The sequence below is a fragment of the Peromyscus eremicus genome, chromosome 20 (genome assembly GCF_949786415.1).
Source record: "Peromyscus eremicus chromosome 20, PerEre_H2_v1, whole genome shotgun sequence".
NCBI lineage: Eukaryota > Metazoa > Chordata > Mammalia > Rodentia > Cricetidae > Peromyscus > Peromyscus eremicus.
This window is the reverse complement of record NC_081436.1, coordinates 20,710,409-20,725,972: the sequence shown is the minus strand read 5'-3', so window position 1 is coordinate 20,725,972 and position 15,564 is coordinate 20,710,409. Positions and strand designations below refer to the sequence as shown.

At 51.4% G+C, this 15,564-nt stretch overlaps 2 protein-coding genes across 4 annotated transcripts in view; both read right to left on the bottom strand.

The window, feature by feature from the left end:
• The window catches only part of LOC131897123 (cytochrome P450 2D28-like), a 3,561-nt gene extending 952 nt beyond the window's left edge, over positions 1 to 2,609 (bottom strand). The window contains exons 1-4 of the mRNA XM_059248000.1: positions 2,421 to 2,609; positions 1,410 to 1,581; positions 966 to 1,118; positions 700 to 860 (exon numbers count right to left, since the gene is read on the bottom strand). Coding sequence (XP_059103983.1) covers positions 700 to 860; positions 966 to 1,118; positions 1,410 to 1,581; positions 2,421 to 2,609 — 675 coding nt within the window. The remainder of the gene's footprint in view (positions 1 to 699; positions 861 to 965; positions 1,119 to 1,409; positions 1,582 to 2,420) is intronic.
• An 8,466-nt stretch (positions 2,610 to 11,075) lies between these two features.
• On the bottom strand, positions 11,076 to 15,245 carry LOC131897183 (cytochrome P450 2D3-like). 3 transcript variants are annotated; one of them, XM_059248084.1, is made up of 9 exons: positions 15,057 to 15,245; positions 14,033 to 14,204; positions 13,621 to 13,773; positions 13,382 to 13,542; positions 12,568 to 12,744; positions 12,266 to 12,407; positions 11,859 to 12,046; positions 11,354 to 11,495; positions 11,076 to 11,254 (listed from the first exon to the last, which is right to left on the bottom strand). In XM_059248084.1, the coding sequence occupies exons 1-9, from the start codon at positions 15,243 to 15,245 to the stop codon at positions 11,076 to 11,078; spliced, it is 1,503 nt and encodes a 500-aa protein (XP_059104067.1). The 3 variants fall into 3 exon arrangements, with proteins under 3 accessions (XP_059104067.1, XP_059104066.1, XP_059104068.1); XM_059248083.1 differs by having other exon boundaries at positions 13,621 to 13,791; positions 14,051 to 14,204; XM_059248085.1 differs by lacking the exon at positions 13,621 to 13,773 and having other exon boundaries at positions 13,382 to 13,537; positions 14,028 to 14,204.
• Between the last annotated feature and the right edge of the window lie 319 nt (positions 15,246 to 15,564).

The window sequence follows — 15,564 nt, the reverse complement described above, 5'->3', positions numbered from 1 at the left end:
TCTCTTCTTCCTCCTCCCAGATTTCTCCTTCTATATATTCTCTTTGCCTGCCAGCCCCGCCTGTCTCTCTCTCCTGCCTTTCTGCTGGCTGTACAGTTCTTTATGAGATCAGTAAGGTGTTTTAGAGAGGCCCAGTAACACAGCTTCACGGAGTTTAACAAATGCAACATAAACAAAAGTATCACACCTTCAAATAATACTCTACTGTAATCGTCTCTACCCTACATGGGTCCCAGGCATCAAACTCAGGACTCCATACTTGCTTGGCAAGCCCCTTAGCCACTAACCACTCGGCTGGCAGCTTGGTGTTGGTTATGCTCAGTGTCCACCTGGACCCATCTCAGATCCCAGTCTCCTTCACAATGGGCCCAGAGCCTGCTTGTCCCCACCCATCATTGCCTCCTCCTCAGTTCCAGCCCTCAGGCTCTTGTAGCCCAGGGTGAACAGAAGGAACATTCTACTCTGGAAATCACATAATTGTCTGGCTTTTATGTAGACATAAGGTACAGGTTCCCTCTCTTTCTAGAAGCCCTGACTTTGATCCACTTCCCCTTCCTGTTATCTGACGTTAGTCAAGCCCCGGGCCTTTCCTCCTGCAGTTGACTCCCCAGAGACCTCTCCCTTGGTCTTTTCTGGCAGTTTCCTCTGTGACCACCGATAGCATAAAAGTGGTGCAGCAGGCTGTCCCGAGCCTCCTACCTCAGGAAGGAAGCCAGAGATGTTCATCAAACCTTCTTCCAGTAGTTTCAGCAACCTGATAATGTAAGGGTCTTCATATGCAAAGCGACGAGCAAAAATGAGAGACGAGATCACATTGCACGTAGCTTTGTCCAGCATGGTGTTGGGATTGAAGGGCCGCCCTGGGATTGGATTTGCAAACAAGTTATGGGAGTGGATTTGCAAACAAGTTATGTACTTTCCGTGTCTCACTCACGTGCCCATCTCATCCCTCACCCATCACCTACCAGCCTGGTCGGCCAAGGCATCACAGAGGTGGCCAGCCTCTTCTGTCACCCACTGCTCCAGGGATTTCTTGCCCAGGCCAAAGTTGCGCATGGTGGACACAGAGAATTTTCGCTGCTCTCGCCACTCGGGTCCGTAAGGTGCAAGGATCACTCCTGTAGACACATCTGTGTGTAACCAAGGACACCTGGCTCTGCTGTCCTCTGCTCCTGCCATTCCTCTTCTCCTGTGGCATCAAGGTCACTCATAACCTCCCACCTCACCTCCCATCCACACAAACTTCTCTAGCCCTCTCCAGCATGCTAAGTAGCTTCCATTATGGATTTCAGTGGCCTTTCTTGAACTACTTAACTGCCTGATCATGTGTATTCTACCCTGTCTTTCCTCTGCTCACTGTCTCCCAGGTGTGGCTCTGAAGCCCTGTCATCCCCCATACAGCCTCTTGCCTTTAGCTTTTGGACCAGCGCTCAAGTGTTCAAAGATGGGTATTGGGGGGCGGTCTGCAGTGAACTCTCCACGGTTCACCAGCACTTCCCGAACCGCCTTCAGTCCATTGATCACAACCACGGGCTTCCAGGCCATCTGCAGGCTGAACACGTCACCATAGCGTTGTTGAAGCTGAAGGAGAGGGACAGAGCGCTTAGGAAGTGAGGTGCCCACAGATCCTTGAACCAGCTTAATGCATAAGTATTGGCACAGTGTCCGTGTGTGTGTGTGTGTGTGTGTGTGTGTGTGTGTGTATCAGTGTGTGAGTGCACAATGAGTGTGTGTGCATGTGCTTGTGTGTGTGTGTGTGTGTGTTTGTGTATTTGTGTGTGTGTTGTTTTTTTCATACTTAGTTCTTACATTCACTGGGCAAAAGCTCTTCCACTGAGCTCCGTGCTCTGTCTCAGGAGCCCTGTGGCTGTGGCATCCCATCCTTTACGTTCAGTAAAGGACTCATGGTAGAGATGACCACACGCTGTGATCTTGCCAGAGCCTGGACATTGTCCTGGGACCCCTCAGCATCTCATGACCCATGAAGAAACTGGTTCCTTGAGATGGGCAGTGAGGCCAGAGACCACACAGCAGCAAGACATTTGAAAAGTCACAGCCCCTCTCTCTCCACTCGGTCTGCTGCCAGACATGCTGAACTAGATCTAAGATCACGCACTTCACTAAGCCCTCATCTGTGACAGGATCATAAGGACTTGGGTCCTTCATGATTGCTGCCCTGTTAACTGGATCTGCACCCTGCTGTCACACCCTCATCACCTCCTGGATTTTGCTTCACCTCCCAAAAAACATTTGCCCTAGAAAGTAGAGTGTCCTCAGACCTGGCAGTGCCTGCAACCAGAGAGCTGATTGTATTGTCCCGTGCTGGAGGCCCAGTTCCTGTCTAACCTGTGGCTACATCCCCAGGATGTGGTGCCATAGACACTGCAACCTCGGTAACCATCCACCATGGACTGTCTCACCTTGTAGATGCTGTTTGGAATGTTGTTGAGGTCCACCTGCAGCAGGTTGCCCAGCACAGGCATGGGCACAGGGCCTGGTGGGTAGCCAGAAGTCCAGCGCTGGCGGCGGTGCATCAGATCCACCAGTAATATAAAGAGGACTGTGAATATGGCCACAGACGCCAGGCCATACCCAGTCAGCAGCTCCATGTCTGTCCACTGCTGCACAGGCTTCTGGGAAAACTATGTCCAACACTCACAACAGACACCTGGGATCAGGACGTCCCAACAGCTTGGAACCTGTCACCTTATAAGGGACTGCCAGTGGTGCCCTTTTGTCCTTTGCCACAAGTTTCTGTGTTTTGTTTGGTCAAGTGCAGTGAGGGGTCAGAGACCTTTGGTCCATCCCAAGAGCTGAACATAGCAGTTCAGCCGGGCTGAGCACAATGGGCAGATGTCCAGTGGAACACCGGCTTTAAGGTACATAATCCTTACCTGTAGAAAAATCATCAGGTATGCCACCCGTGTGCGGCTTCGGGGGCTTTAGGACACTCCCTCTGAAAGCAGTAAGACCTCACCAAAGCTTCATGGAAGGTTGTGTTGGCCAGAGAGGATGGTCTGACTGTCAGTACAGGTCAGTGGCTTCTGTGGGTGTGTGAGCAGTGGGAGGGTGTCCCCTGCAGTTAGGGGAAGGAGGCTGCAGCCCCACTGGGTGAGTGAGGGGCAGTGGGGGAAGGCCACTGGAGACCCTGTGAGTAAGTGAGGCACAGTGTGGGAATGCAGCAGGAGTCCCTGTGTGGCAGTGGGGGGCAGAAAGGAAAGGCAGTGAGAGCCCCAGTGGATGAGTGGGGGTCAGTGCAGGGAGGCAGGAAAAGCCCCTCTAAGTAAGTGGGGGGCAGTCAGGGAGATAGATGGATCCCCTTTGGCTGATTGGGGGGCAGTGGAGGAGTATCTGGATCTACTTTGGCTGAATGGGGGCAGTGGGAAGGTAGTTGGAGCCCATGTAATCCTCAGTGTAGGCCTGAGGTCCCACACTTGATCAGGAGTGCAAGACACACAATTAGGAGATTTCTCAGACCAATTCGAGAGAGCTGAGAAATGGTCTGAAAGCCTGAGGAGGTCACTAGGTTGGGCCAGGAACTTGTCCCATGGTGGTCTCTTTCCTTTATTCACACATTTTTTCTTCGTGGGTCAATCTCTCCCCCAACATCTTCCAAATAAAGATATGGAGGCGTGTCCTTCTCATGCCAGAAGCTGTTTTTAGGATGTGCAGCCATGAGGAAAATGTGAAGATGACTCCTGAGCCTTCCAACAAATGTCACCTGTGTCCAAGGCACTGCTGGGCACACTGCACATGTCAGCTCATCAATCACTAGGGTCAGTGAAGGTGCAGTCCTCTCCTTGCTGGAGATCCAGACCTCTGAAGACCAAAGGCTCCATGCAGCACCTCAGCAAGGACTAGATCCTGGGTTTCCTCCTCTCTGCTGCCCCTGCTACTCATTTTTCAGCCCACATGTATGTCACCAGGGCCTGTGGGGGACTCCATGCTTGTTGCTGGCCTGAAACCCCCCACGTCAGCTTCCTGTTCTTGTCCGGAGCTCTTTCCCTGTCCAACAAAGTTGGGATAATATTGGACCCTAGTTTGGGGCACTGACAAACTTTCTCAACCCCCAACGTGGCCTGAATGGAGCCCTGAATGGAAGTCAGGACAGCAGCATGGGTCACAGTCTGGAGTTGGGGCACAGAGACAACTGTGCACTGGTCACTGATTGGCTCAGGCTGGTGGCTTCCTCCTGGTTTGCCTCAGGACCCTCCCAGAGTAACTTCTGAGGCCTGATGGTTAAACCTGGATGTGAGCAGTCCCACATTCTGCCTCTCTTCAACTCTCCTCCTCTCTTCTGTGTGTCATGTATGACACCATGAAAGAGCAGCATTGGTGCTGACTGGGTACACATGTGCAGTGTGGCATGGACTGACACAGGCCTGATTTTCCTGCTTTAGGCTAAGTGAATCCAAGAGAAGTAAGTGCACCAAGCAGGTGAGGGATGTCACACACTGTGTGTTGTAAAGTCCCTGGTCTGTCACCAGCTCTTGGGAGATGACCTGGATGCCCTGCTTGCTCCCTTTCATCCTCCATCCGTGCCTCCTCAGCCATGTGAACAAGTGTGTCCTGTCAGGATCACTGTGACTTCCAGGGGGACTGGGGTCCTGACATTCATGTCAGCTGCTCAGGTGTGCCATGTCTACAAGAGCAAGCTGGAACTCAGTCCCTGGTCACCAGGGTTCAGGGGTGCTCCCAGTTCACAATTCTCTGTACACATGTCAACAGATACTTGATCACTGTCCTTTGGACTCCACTGGAAGAAGATAAATAGTAAGGACCTGGGCATGTCTCTCCTGGACCCTGTTCTGTGTGTCACTTCCCTTTGCTGGCTTCAACTGTCTGGGTTCACTGAAGTGAGACCACAGTTAGTCTAAGGCCATTCCTGGGTCCCTGCTTTCTTTCCCTAGGCTTGGTGGGAAGTGCAAACCCAGTCAGCTTGGGAAGAGCAATGTGACTCCCTGGGGTGACTGTGTCTCTGAAGATGCTGCCTTGGGAACAGTTATTTTGGGCAAAGGAAGGCCAAGAGATTCTTTATGGTTGGTGAAGCTCACGGTCTGAGGCTGTGGTGGCATTGTGGTCCCCAAAATATTGTGCATGCTAATAAACTTATCTGGGGTCAGAGAAGAGAACAGCCACAGTATTAAACATAGAGGATAGGCAGTGGTAGCACACGCCTTTAATCCTAACATTCCAGAGGCAGAAATCTATCTGTTCAAGGATACAGCCAAGCATGGTGACTCACACCTTTAATCCCAGAGAGTGATGGCAGATAGCAGAAAGGTATATAAGGCATGAAGACCAGGAACTAGAAGCATTTGGCTGGTTAAGCTTTCAGGCTTTAGAGCAGCACAGTTCAGCTGAGATTCATTCGGGATGAGGACTGAGAGGTTTCCAGTCTGAGGATCAGCTGAGGAACTAACGAGGTGAGGTAGCTGTGGCTTGTTCTGCTTCTCTGATTTTCCAGCATTCGTCCCAATACCTAGCCAGGTTTGTTTTTATTAATAAGATTCTTTAAGATTCCTGCTACATGAGGCCACAGCAAGAATGTTGCCCATTGTGTTACTGATGGAATCGAAAACCACGGAACTAATGCTTGAGATGGGTCACACTTGGTATGTGAAGAAATGCAGCCCAGTGTGGTGTCACAGGCCTTTAATCCCAGTATTTGAGAGGCCTAGGCAGGTGGATCTGTGAGTTCAAGGCCAGCCTGGTTACAAAGCAAGTTCCAGGAAGCTAGGACTGTTACAAAAGAAACCCTGTTTCGAAAAACAAAACAAAAACCAAAAACAAACAAATGCAAAGAAGAAAAGTAAAAAGGAAGAAAACAGAAAGAAATGCAGAATTTGTAAATTTTTAAAAATGACAAGGTAAAACGTAAAAACAGTCTAAAGACAAAACTGAATGGAAAGGAAATCAAAGTACAAGAGAAGAGTATCAGTCAGGTTTCAGCGGAAACCTGACTTGAAAGACACAAAGTCAGGTCTAAGAATGGAGCACCATATTCCAACATCCACAGCAACTGAGGCAGCTGTGCATCGGTGATCTGAGCTTTATAACTGCTCGTGATAGTTGAGGAGAACTTTTTGAGACATTGTGTACACCTAGGATGAAGCACTGAGAGACCCCCAAACAAAGCATTCCAGGGCTTTTGATATTGCGACTTCCTGTTGTATTGAAGAGAAGGATTCAGTGATGTGCTGGACCACAAAAGTCTGACAGAAATGTAGAGATGTGTGCTGGACCACAATAGTGGACATATAGGGATGTAGTGGACCACACAAGGTTGTTGGATATGTAGGGATGTGTTCTGTACCATACCAGGCTGACAGAAATGTCTGGAGGTGTGCTGCACAAAACCTGACTGACAGAAATGTCTGGACATGTTCTGGACCACACCAGGCTGAGAGAAATGTCAGGATGTGTGCTGGACCACACCAGGCTGAAGGATATGTATTAGAGCCTGAGAGAGCTGCTTCTGCAGAGGATTCTGTAGAATCTGGTGCCCATTTCAGAGAAAAGAAAATGTTTGTGTGTAGTGTTGGAAAAGATACAAGAGAAATATAGTTTGGCCAGACTGAGACCATAGAGGTTGTAGAAGACCGAGTGGAAGGTAGAAAGTCAGGGCAGGAACTGGGAGGCAGAAACTAAGGCAGGGACCATGGAGGAGTGCTGCTTACTGGCTCCTCAGCCTAGATCTTAGTGGCCTTATTGAACAGCTTAACTGCCCTACCACCTGTATCCTACCCTGTCTTTCCTCTGCTCACTGTCCCCCAGGACTGTCTCTGAACCCCTCTGTGCCCCACACAGCCTCTTGCCTTTAGCTTTGGAACCAGCGCTCAAGTGTTGAAAAAAGAGTATTGGGGGGCGGTCTGCAGTGAACTCTCCACAGTTCACCAGCACTTCCCGAACCGCCTTCAGTCCATTGATCACGACCATTGGCTTCCAGGCCATCTGCAGGCGGAACACGTCACCATAGCGTTGTTGAAGCTGAAGGAGAGGGACAGACACTTAGGAAGTGAGGTGCCCACAGATCCTTGAATCAGCTTAATGTGTAAGTACTGGCACAGTGTGTGTGTGTGTGTGTGTGTGTGTGTGTGTGTGTGTGTGTGTATCAGTGTATGTGTGCACAATGAATATGTGTGCATATGCTTGTGTGTGCATTTGTGTATTTGTGTATGTGTTGTTTGTTTTGATCCTTAATCGTTAAATTGGCTGGTCAAAACTTATTCACTGAGTTCCAACCCGTCTCAGACCTGGCGCCCTGTGGCTGTGGCATCCCATCCTTTACGTTCAGTAAAGGACTCATGGTAGATATGACACCTGCTGTGATCTTGCCAGAGCCTGGACATTGTCCTGGGACCCCTCAGCATCTCATGACACATGAAGAAACCGGTTCCTTGAGATGGGGAGTGAGGCCAGAGACCACACAGCAGCAAGGGATTTGCACAGCCACAGCTCCCTCTCTCCACTCGGTCTGCTGCCAGACATGCTGAACTAGACCTAAGATCACGCACTTCACTAAGCCCTCATCTGTGACAGGATCATAAGGGCTTGGGATCTTCATGATTGCTGTCCTGACTAACTGGATCTGCACCCTGCTGTCACACCCTCATCACCTCCTGGATTTTGCCCCACTTTTCAGAAAACCTTTTGGCCTAGAAAGTAGAGTGTCCTCAGATCTGGCAGTTCCTGCAACCAGGGAGCTGTTTAGCCTGTCCCTTGCTGGGGGCCCAGCTCCCTGTCTAACTTGTGTCTGTATTCGCAGGATGTGGTGCCACAGACACTGTAACCTCGGTAACCATTCACTCTGGACTCTCTCCCCTTGTAGAACGTGTGTGGCATGTCGTTGAAGTCCACCTGCAGCAGGTTGCCCAGCACAGGCACGGGCACAGGGCCTGGTGGGTAGCCAGAAGTCCAGCGCTGGCGCCGGTGCATCAGATCCACCAGTAATATGAAGAGGACTGTGAATATGGCCACAGACGCCAGGCCATGCACAGTCAGCAGCTCCATGTCTGCCCCACTGCTGCCCAGGCTTCCGGGAAAACTATGTCCAACAGTCACAACAGACACCTGGGATCAGGAAGTCCCACAGATTGGACCTGCCATCTTGTATCAGACTGCCATGGTGCTCTTTGTCTTAGCCACAAGTTTCTGTATTTTGTTTGGTGAAGAGCAGTGAGGTGTCAGAGACCTTCAGTCCATCCCAAGAGCTGAACATCGTGGTTCTGCTGGGCTGAGCATGATGGGAAGATGTCCAATGGACCACCTGCTTCAAGGTGCATGGTGCATAATCATTACCTGTAGAATAATGATCAGGTTTGCCACCCATGTGCAGCTTTGAGGGCTTGAGGACATTGCCTCGGGGGCAGTAAAAAAAAAAAAAAAAAAAAAAGCCTCACCAAAGCTTTGTGGAACATTTTGTTGGCCAGAGAGGATGGCCTGACCGAGAGAGCCAGTCAATGGCTTCTGTGGGTGTGGGAGCAGTGGGATGATGTCTCCTGCAGTTAGGGGAAGGAGGCTGCAGCCCCATTGGGTGAGTGAAGGACAGTGGGGGAAGGCCACTGGAGACCCTGTGGGTAAGTGAGGCACAGTGTGGGAATGCAGCAGGATGCCTGTGTGGCAGTGGGGGGCAGAAAGGAAAGGCAGTGAGAGCCCCAGTGGATGAGTGGGGGTCAGTGCAGGGAAGCAGGAAAAGCCCCTCTAAGTGAGTAGGGGCAGTGGGGGAGATAACTGTAGCCCATGTAAGGACATGAGGGCACTGGGGGAGTTATCTGGATCTCCTCGACTGAGTGGGGACAGTTGGGAAGGTAGTTAGACCCCAGTGTAGGGCTGAGGTCACACACTGGATCAGGAAAGCAAGACACACAACTATAAGAGGTAGCTGATAAATGGTGTGAAAATCCTGGGGAGACCACTAAGTTGGGCCAGGAACTTGTCCTGTGGTGGTCTCTCTCCTTTATTCACACTTTCGTTCTTGGTGGGTCAATCTTCCCCCAACGTCTTCCACATGGAGATATGGAGGCAGTGTCCTCCTCATGTCAGAGGCCTGTGTTTAGGATGGCAGGCATGAGGAGGATGTGAAGGTGACTCCTGGGCCTTCCAACAAATGGCTTCTCTGTCCTGGGCACTGCTGGACACACTGCACATGTCAGCTCATCACTCCATATTGTCAGGGAAGGTGCAGTCCCTGTCCTTATTTATTGGGGATCCAGATCCAGCATATATCATGGTCAGAAGTGGGGACAGAGACAACTGTGTCTGGTCACTGATTGGCTCAGGCTGGTGGCTTCCTCCTGGTTTGCCCCAGGACCCTCCCAGGGTAGCTTCTGAGGCCTGATGGTTAAACCTGGATGTTAGCAGTCCCACATTCTGCCTCTCTTCAACTCTCCTCCTCTCTTCTGTGTGTCATGTATGAAATCATGAAAGGGTAACATTGGTGCTGACTGGGTACACATGTGCAGTGTGGCATGGACCAACTCTGCTGTGGGATGTCCTGTATGCTGTGAGTATATGTTGGTATGATTGATTGATAAATAAAATGCTGATTGGGCAGTGGGCAGGCAGGAAGTATAGGCGGGACAAACAGAGGGAGAATTCTGGGAACAGGAGGGCTGAGGTAGAGAGATGCTGCCAATTCCCATGAGGAGAAGCATGATGTAAGATACTGGTAAGCTACAAGCCATGTGTTGATGTATAGATTTATAGAAATGGGTTAATTTAAGATATAAAAACAGATAGCAAGAAGCCTGCTGTGGCTATACAGTTTATAAATAATATAAATCTCTGTGTGTTTCCTTGGTTGAGTCTGAGGGGCTCTAGGAGCTGAGTGGACACAAGAATACTTCGAGCTACACTACTCAGTCCTGATTTTCCTGCTTCAGGGATAAATGAGTCTCCATGATCTAAGTGCACCGAGCAGGTGATGGATGTCACAAACACTGTGTGTTATAAAGTCCCTGGTCTGTCACCAGCTCTTGGTGGATGACCTGGATGCTCTGGGGAACACCTGCCTGTTAACACTGTTTGCTCACTTTCATCCTCCATCTGTGTCTCCTCAACCATGTGAACAAATGTGTCCTGTCTGGATCAGTGCGACTTTCAGGGGCACTGGGGTCTTGGTATTCATGTCAGCTGCACAGGTGTGCCATGTCTACAAGACCAAGGTGGAACTCCCTGGTCTTCAGGATTCAGGGGTTCTCCCAGTTCACAATTCTCTGCACACATGTCAACAGATATTGATCACTGTCCTTTGGAGTCCACTGGAGGAGAACAAACGAATCTTGGGCGTGGCCTGTCCCCTGACACATGTGACAGACAGCTGGGGGTGTGCCCAACCCCCTGAGCACTGCTGTCCCTTTCCCTGCTGCTTCTTTTCTTCTCTGTCCTCTCTCTGCAGTCACCTCTGTGGGGACAGCAGCCTTCCCAGCTCTGGGGGCCTTTCCAGGCACTCATGCACCTCAGGGTCTTGGGGACCTCCTGCATCTCTGTCACCAGACAGGAGCAGTGTGGGTCCTGTCAGGCTCATGACACCTGTCCCTGGACCCCTGGAGTCCTGCCCCTGCCTGCAGTTTGTCACCTCCTCAGTCAGCGCTGCTGTGTCTTTCTGGTGAGGAAGGGTCAGCGGACACTCTGAACACCAGCACACTCCTTCCTTCCTATCTTTCCTCTCATCCTTCTCTCCGGCTTTCCCTTCTTCCCATTCAGTTTCCTCTTTTCTCCCTCCCTGGTTCTGTGTTTGTGAGACCGTGATCCTCAGTATGGACTCTAGCAGACCTGAACCTTACTTTATAGCCCAGGCTAGCCCCAAACTTGCCATTCTCTGTCTCAGGGTCCCAGGTGCTGAATCTGCAGGCTGTGCCTTTGCACTAGGGTGAGCTCAACCCTTTCCCTAGCATTCAAGGTGTGCATTAGGAAGGCTCAGGTGCAGGGTGAGGGGTGATGGTGGACAGTTCTCTGAGGAGCAGATGCAGACAGGGTGAGAGTTTAAATGAGAAAGCAAGTGGCAGCCACAAAACTGGTTTATTGTGGGAAGATCAGAGTGAGCTAGGGGCTGGACTAGAATCTGTGTCCTGCTAGCGAGAGACTGCACAGAGCTCATAGGGGGAGGGGGATACAAGAAACATAAAGACCCCGTGGTCGCTGGGCCGGGGCTGTCCATCAGGCACCGAGAAGCTAAAGCGCTGCAGGAGGCAGGTGAAGAAGAGGAAGAGCTCCATGCGGGCCAGAGGCTCCCCCAGACATGCTCTGCGGCCTGTGGGTGGGAGAGGGGATCAGTCAGTCTGGGGCCTGATGGATGTTCCACCCTCCAAGGCCCCCTGGGAAGAGACATGGAGCCAGGCACCCCCCAGACCTGCTGAGAATGGCATGAAGGCCTCATGCTTCACAAAGCGGCCCTGGGCATCCAGGAAGTGTTCAGGATGGAACTGGAGGGGCTTCTCCCAGACAGTCTCATCCTTCAGCACTGAGGACAGGTTGGGGATGAGGGTCGTTCCCTGGCAGGAGACACATGGTGTGAACATGGACTGGGACACGGCTAACATGACCCTAGTCACCAAGTTCACATGCACAACCTCTTCCTGGACACACTGGACCTGTTTCCCAGAGCATCTTAGTCCCTTCTCTACTGATAGAAGGTGTCCCAAACCAAGACCTGTCCCCGTGTGCAGTGATTCCTAAAATCCCCTGTGGCTTATTCAATTGGACATCCCACTTCCCTGGAGAATCCTGCTCAAGGGCTGTCTTGTGCTCACACCCAGGTTGGTCCTATCACCATGTGGAAATCCAGGATGTGGTAGTCTTGTCTTTTTTGCCCTTGTTTGCTAGTAGCCATGCTATGGTAAGAGTGCCATGCATACCTTGGGGATGAGGAAGCCCTGTACTTCAATGTCACGAGAGGTCATGTGTGGCAAATTCATTGGGACAATGTCTGCAAATCGCTGCACCTCATGAATGACAGCATTGGTGTAGGGCATGGAGGTCTGGTCTGCCATCTCTGGACGCCTCCCCTGCCCTATGACTTCATCGATCTCCTGGTGGACTCGGCCTACAGAAACAGCATTCCCCCAATTAAGGAGCCCCAGGCCGATGCCCCTTAACCCTCTACTACTTCTGTGTTAGGGCTGGGTCCATGGAAGAAAGATGGCCATCACTCTTGTCTAAGTCTGGGTCAAGTCAGTGCTGGGAACCTCAAGTGTCTGAAGAAGGCTTAAGGAGTGTGCCTCTCCCCTCCCTCTTCTTTCTTCCCAGCCCCAGCAAGACTCACGCTGCACATGCGGGTGCAGGATCATGAGCAGCAGGGCCCAGGCCAGTGTGACTGAAGTGGTCACCATCCCAGCACCAAACAGGTCAGAGACAACCAAACGTAGATTTGCATCATTGAAGCTGCTCTCAGGGTTCCCCTTGGCCTGGGCCAGACAGAGATGGTGGAGTCAGAGTAGAGAGGGAAAACCCCCACAATACCCTCCCATTGTCTCCAGAGGCCACACTTGGGGTCACTGGGTTATTCACACGTTCATCCTCTTGGACCTCACAGTGCACTGGACACCACATCCCATAGGCTCTCACCTTCTCCACCTCTGCCAGGAAGGCATCAGTCAGGTCTCGGGGTGGCTGGGCAGGGTCCCGGGTCCTCCTGTGCTCATTCACCAAGTTATCCACCAAAGCCATGAAGGCCTTTTGCCCAGGGAAGACTTTGTTAGCCAGCCCCGGGATGCGCAAGAGAATTGGGAACGTGTTCAGAACCTGTGACAGCCAAGGAAAGCTGCTTTTTAATGTAATGTGTTAATAATTAGGATGTCTAATATAGTTATCATATTAAAATTTTTTGGTTGTATATGCATGATGTGAGGAGTACTGTTGCCATGACAATGAGGTTGAACACCTCCTGTCAGTTCTCTCCTTACAATGTGGCTTCCAGGATTCGAACTCAAGCACCACGCTTGCGTGGTGAGCTCCTTCACCCACTGACCATCTCTTGGCTCCTGGGTACTTCGGCTCATTGTTGCTCTCATCCAGTCTCAGATTCCAGCCTCTTCCACAATGGACATAGGGCCTGTTTATCCCCATTCATCACCTGCCTCCTCCTCTGTTCCAGCCCTTAGGCTCTTACAGCCCAGGATGATCAGAATGAATATTCTACCTTGGACACCACAGGCTTGTGTGGCTTCCATGTAGACAGAGGACACAGGTTCTCTCCCTTTCTAGAAACTCTGACCTTGTCCACTCCCCCGACTCCCCATCCTTAGACATGTGTCAAGGTCCAGGCCTTTCCTCCTGCAGTGGACTCCCAGAAGGCCACTCCCATGGCCTTGGCACACAGCTTCCTCAGGGAAGATGGACAGCATAGATGTGCCTCTGCAGGCTGTCCTGAACCTCCTACCTCAGGAAACAAGCCAGTGTTCTCTCCCATGTTTTCGTCCAACATTTTTAGCAGCTTGGTGAACTGTGGGTCTCCATACTCAAAGCGCCGGGCATAAATGAGGGACGTGATGACATTGCACACAGCTTTGTTCAGGAGGTGGCTGGGATTGAGGGGCTGTCCTGGGAGTGGAGAAGCAAGTGAGTCACTGTACTGCTCATGTCTTCTGTGCCCATCTGCACCCCTCACCCATCACCCACCAGCCTTTTCGGCGAGGGCTTCACAGAGGTGTCCAGCCTCTTCTGTCACCCACTGCTCCAGGGATTTCTTGCCCAGGCCAAAGTTGCGCAGGGTGGACACAGAGAATCTTCGCTGCTCTCTCCACTCGGGCCCATAAGGTGCAAAGACCACACCTGTAGACACATGTTTGTGTAACCAAGGACGCCTGTCCTCTGCTGTCCTCTGCTCCTCTGGGATCTTTATCACCCATAACCTCACACCTTCACCCCCAGACCATCCCCAGCCCACTCTAGCATGTTAAGTTGACTCTGTGGTGGATTTCAGAGGCCTTTGAACTGCTTCACTGCATTACCCCTGTATCATGTCCTTCCTCTGCTCACTGTCCCCCAGGTCTGTCTCTGATCTCGTCTCTGCCCCCACACAGCACTTTGCCTGTAGCTTTGTGCCCATAGCCCATGTTTTGAAAGATGGGCATTGGAGGGCGGTCAGCGGTGTCCTCTCCACGGTTCACCAGCACTTCCCGAACCGCCTTCAGTCCATTGATCACAACCATTGGCTTCCAGGCCATCTGCAGGCTGAACACGTCACCATAGCGTTGTTGAAGCTGAAGGAGAGGGACAGAGCACTCAGGAAGTGGCAGTCTCAGAAGATCCTAGAACCAGGCTCACTGCATAAACATTGGTGTAGTCTCTCTCTCTCTCTCTCTCTCTCTCTCTCTCTCTCTCTCTCTCTCTCTCTCTCTCTCTCTGTCTCTCTCTCTGTCTCTCTCTCTGTCTCTCTCTCTGTCTCTCTCTCTCTCTCTGTGTGTTGTTGTGGTTGTTGTTGTTATTGAACCTCGGTCTTCACATGTGTTGGGCAAATGTTCTACTGATCTCCATCCCCAGTCTGAGATCTGCTGCCCTGTGGCTGGGGCATCTCACCTTTTAGGTTCAGCAAAGGGCTCAGTAGATTTGATCACCCAGCTGTGACCTTGCCAGAGCCAGAAAACTGTCCTGTTGCCCATCAGAATCTTATAACAAGTGAAGAAACTGGTTCCTTGTGATGGGCCAGTGAGGCCAGAGTCCACACAGCAAGAGATTCAAGCAGCCACAGCCTCTCTCTCCACTCTGTGTCCTGACAGACATGCTGAACTAGACCCGTAATCGGGCTCCACACTAAAACTCATCTGTGACAGGATCATAAGGGATGTGGGGTCTTCACGACTGCTGCCGTGTCTAACCAGAACTGAATGAACTCTGCTGTGACACCCTACCTTACCTTCTGGAATTTGTCCCCAAAATCTTTTGCCCCAGAGAGTTCCGAGTGTCCTCACATCTGGCAGTGACGGCCACCTGGAAACTGTTAAGCCTGTCCCATCCTGGGGACCCAGCTCCCTGTCTAACCTGTGGTTCCACCCCCAGTATGTGGTGCCACCGACATTGTAAGCTCGGTTACTATCTCCCACGGCCTCCCTCACCTTGTACAAGCTGTAGGGCATGTCATTGAAGTCCACCTGCAGCAGGTTGCCCAGCACAGGCACGGGCACAGGGCCTGGTGGGTATCGAGAAGTCCAGCGCTGGCGGCGGTGCATCAGATCCACCAGTAATATGAAGAGGACTGTGAATATGGCCACAGACGCCAGGCCATACCCAGTCAGCAGCTCCATGTCTGTCCACTGCTGCACAGGCTTCTGGGAAAACAATGTCCAACACTCACAACAGCCTCCTGGAATCAGGAAGTCCCAACAGCTTGGAACCTGCCACCTTATAACAGACTGCCAATGGTGCCCTTTGTCCTTTGTCACAAGTTTCTGTGGTTTGTCTAGCCAAGTGTAAGGAGGGGCCAGAGATGTTTAGCCCCTCCCAAGAGCTGAACATAGCAGTTCTGCTGGGCTGAGCATGGTGGGCAGATGTCCAGTGGATCCCTGCTTCAGGGTGCACCATGATGACATGTAGTAGAACGTTTGGCATGCCCCACATGCAAAG

Coding starts and splice junctions, on each gene's coding strand:
- LOC131897183 (XM_059248084.1), bottom strand. CDS start 15,245: ATGGAGCTGCTGACTGGGTATGGCCTGGCGTCTGTGGCCATATTCACA. Junction 13,774..14,032: donor CTATGGGCACAAAGCTACAG/GCAAAGTGCTGT, acceptor ATGTGTCTACAG/GTGTGGTCTTTGCACCTTAT. Junction 13,543..13,620: donor AGCCCTCGCCGAAAAGGCTG/GTGGGTGATGGG, acceptor CTCCACTCCCAG/GACAGCCCCTCAATCCCAGC.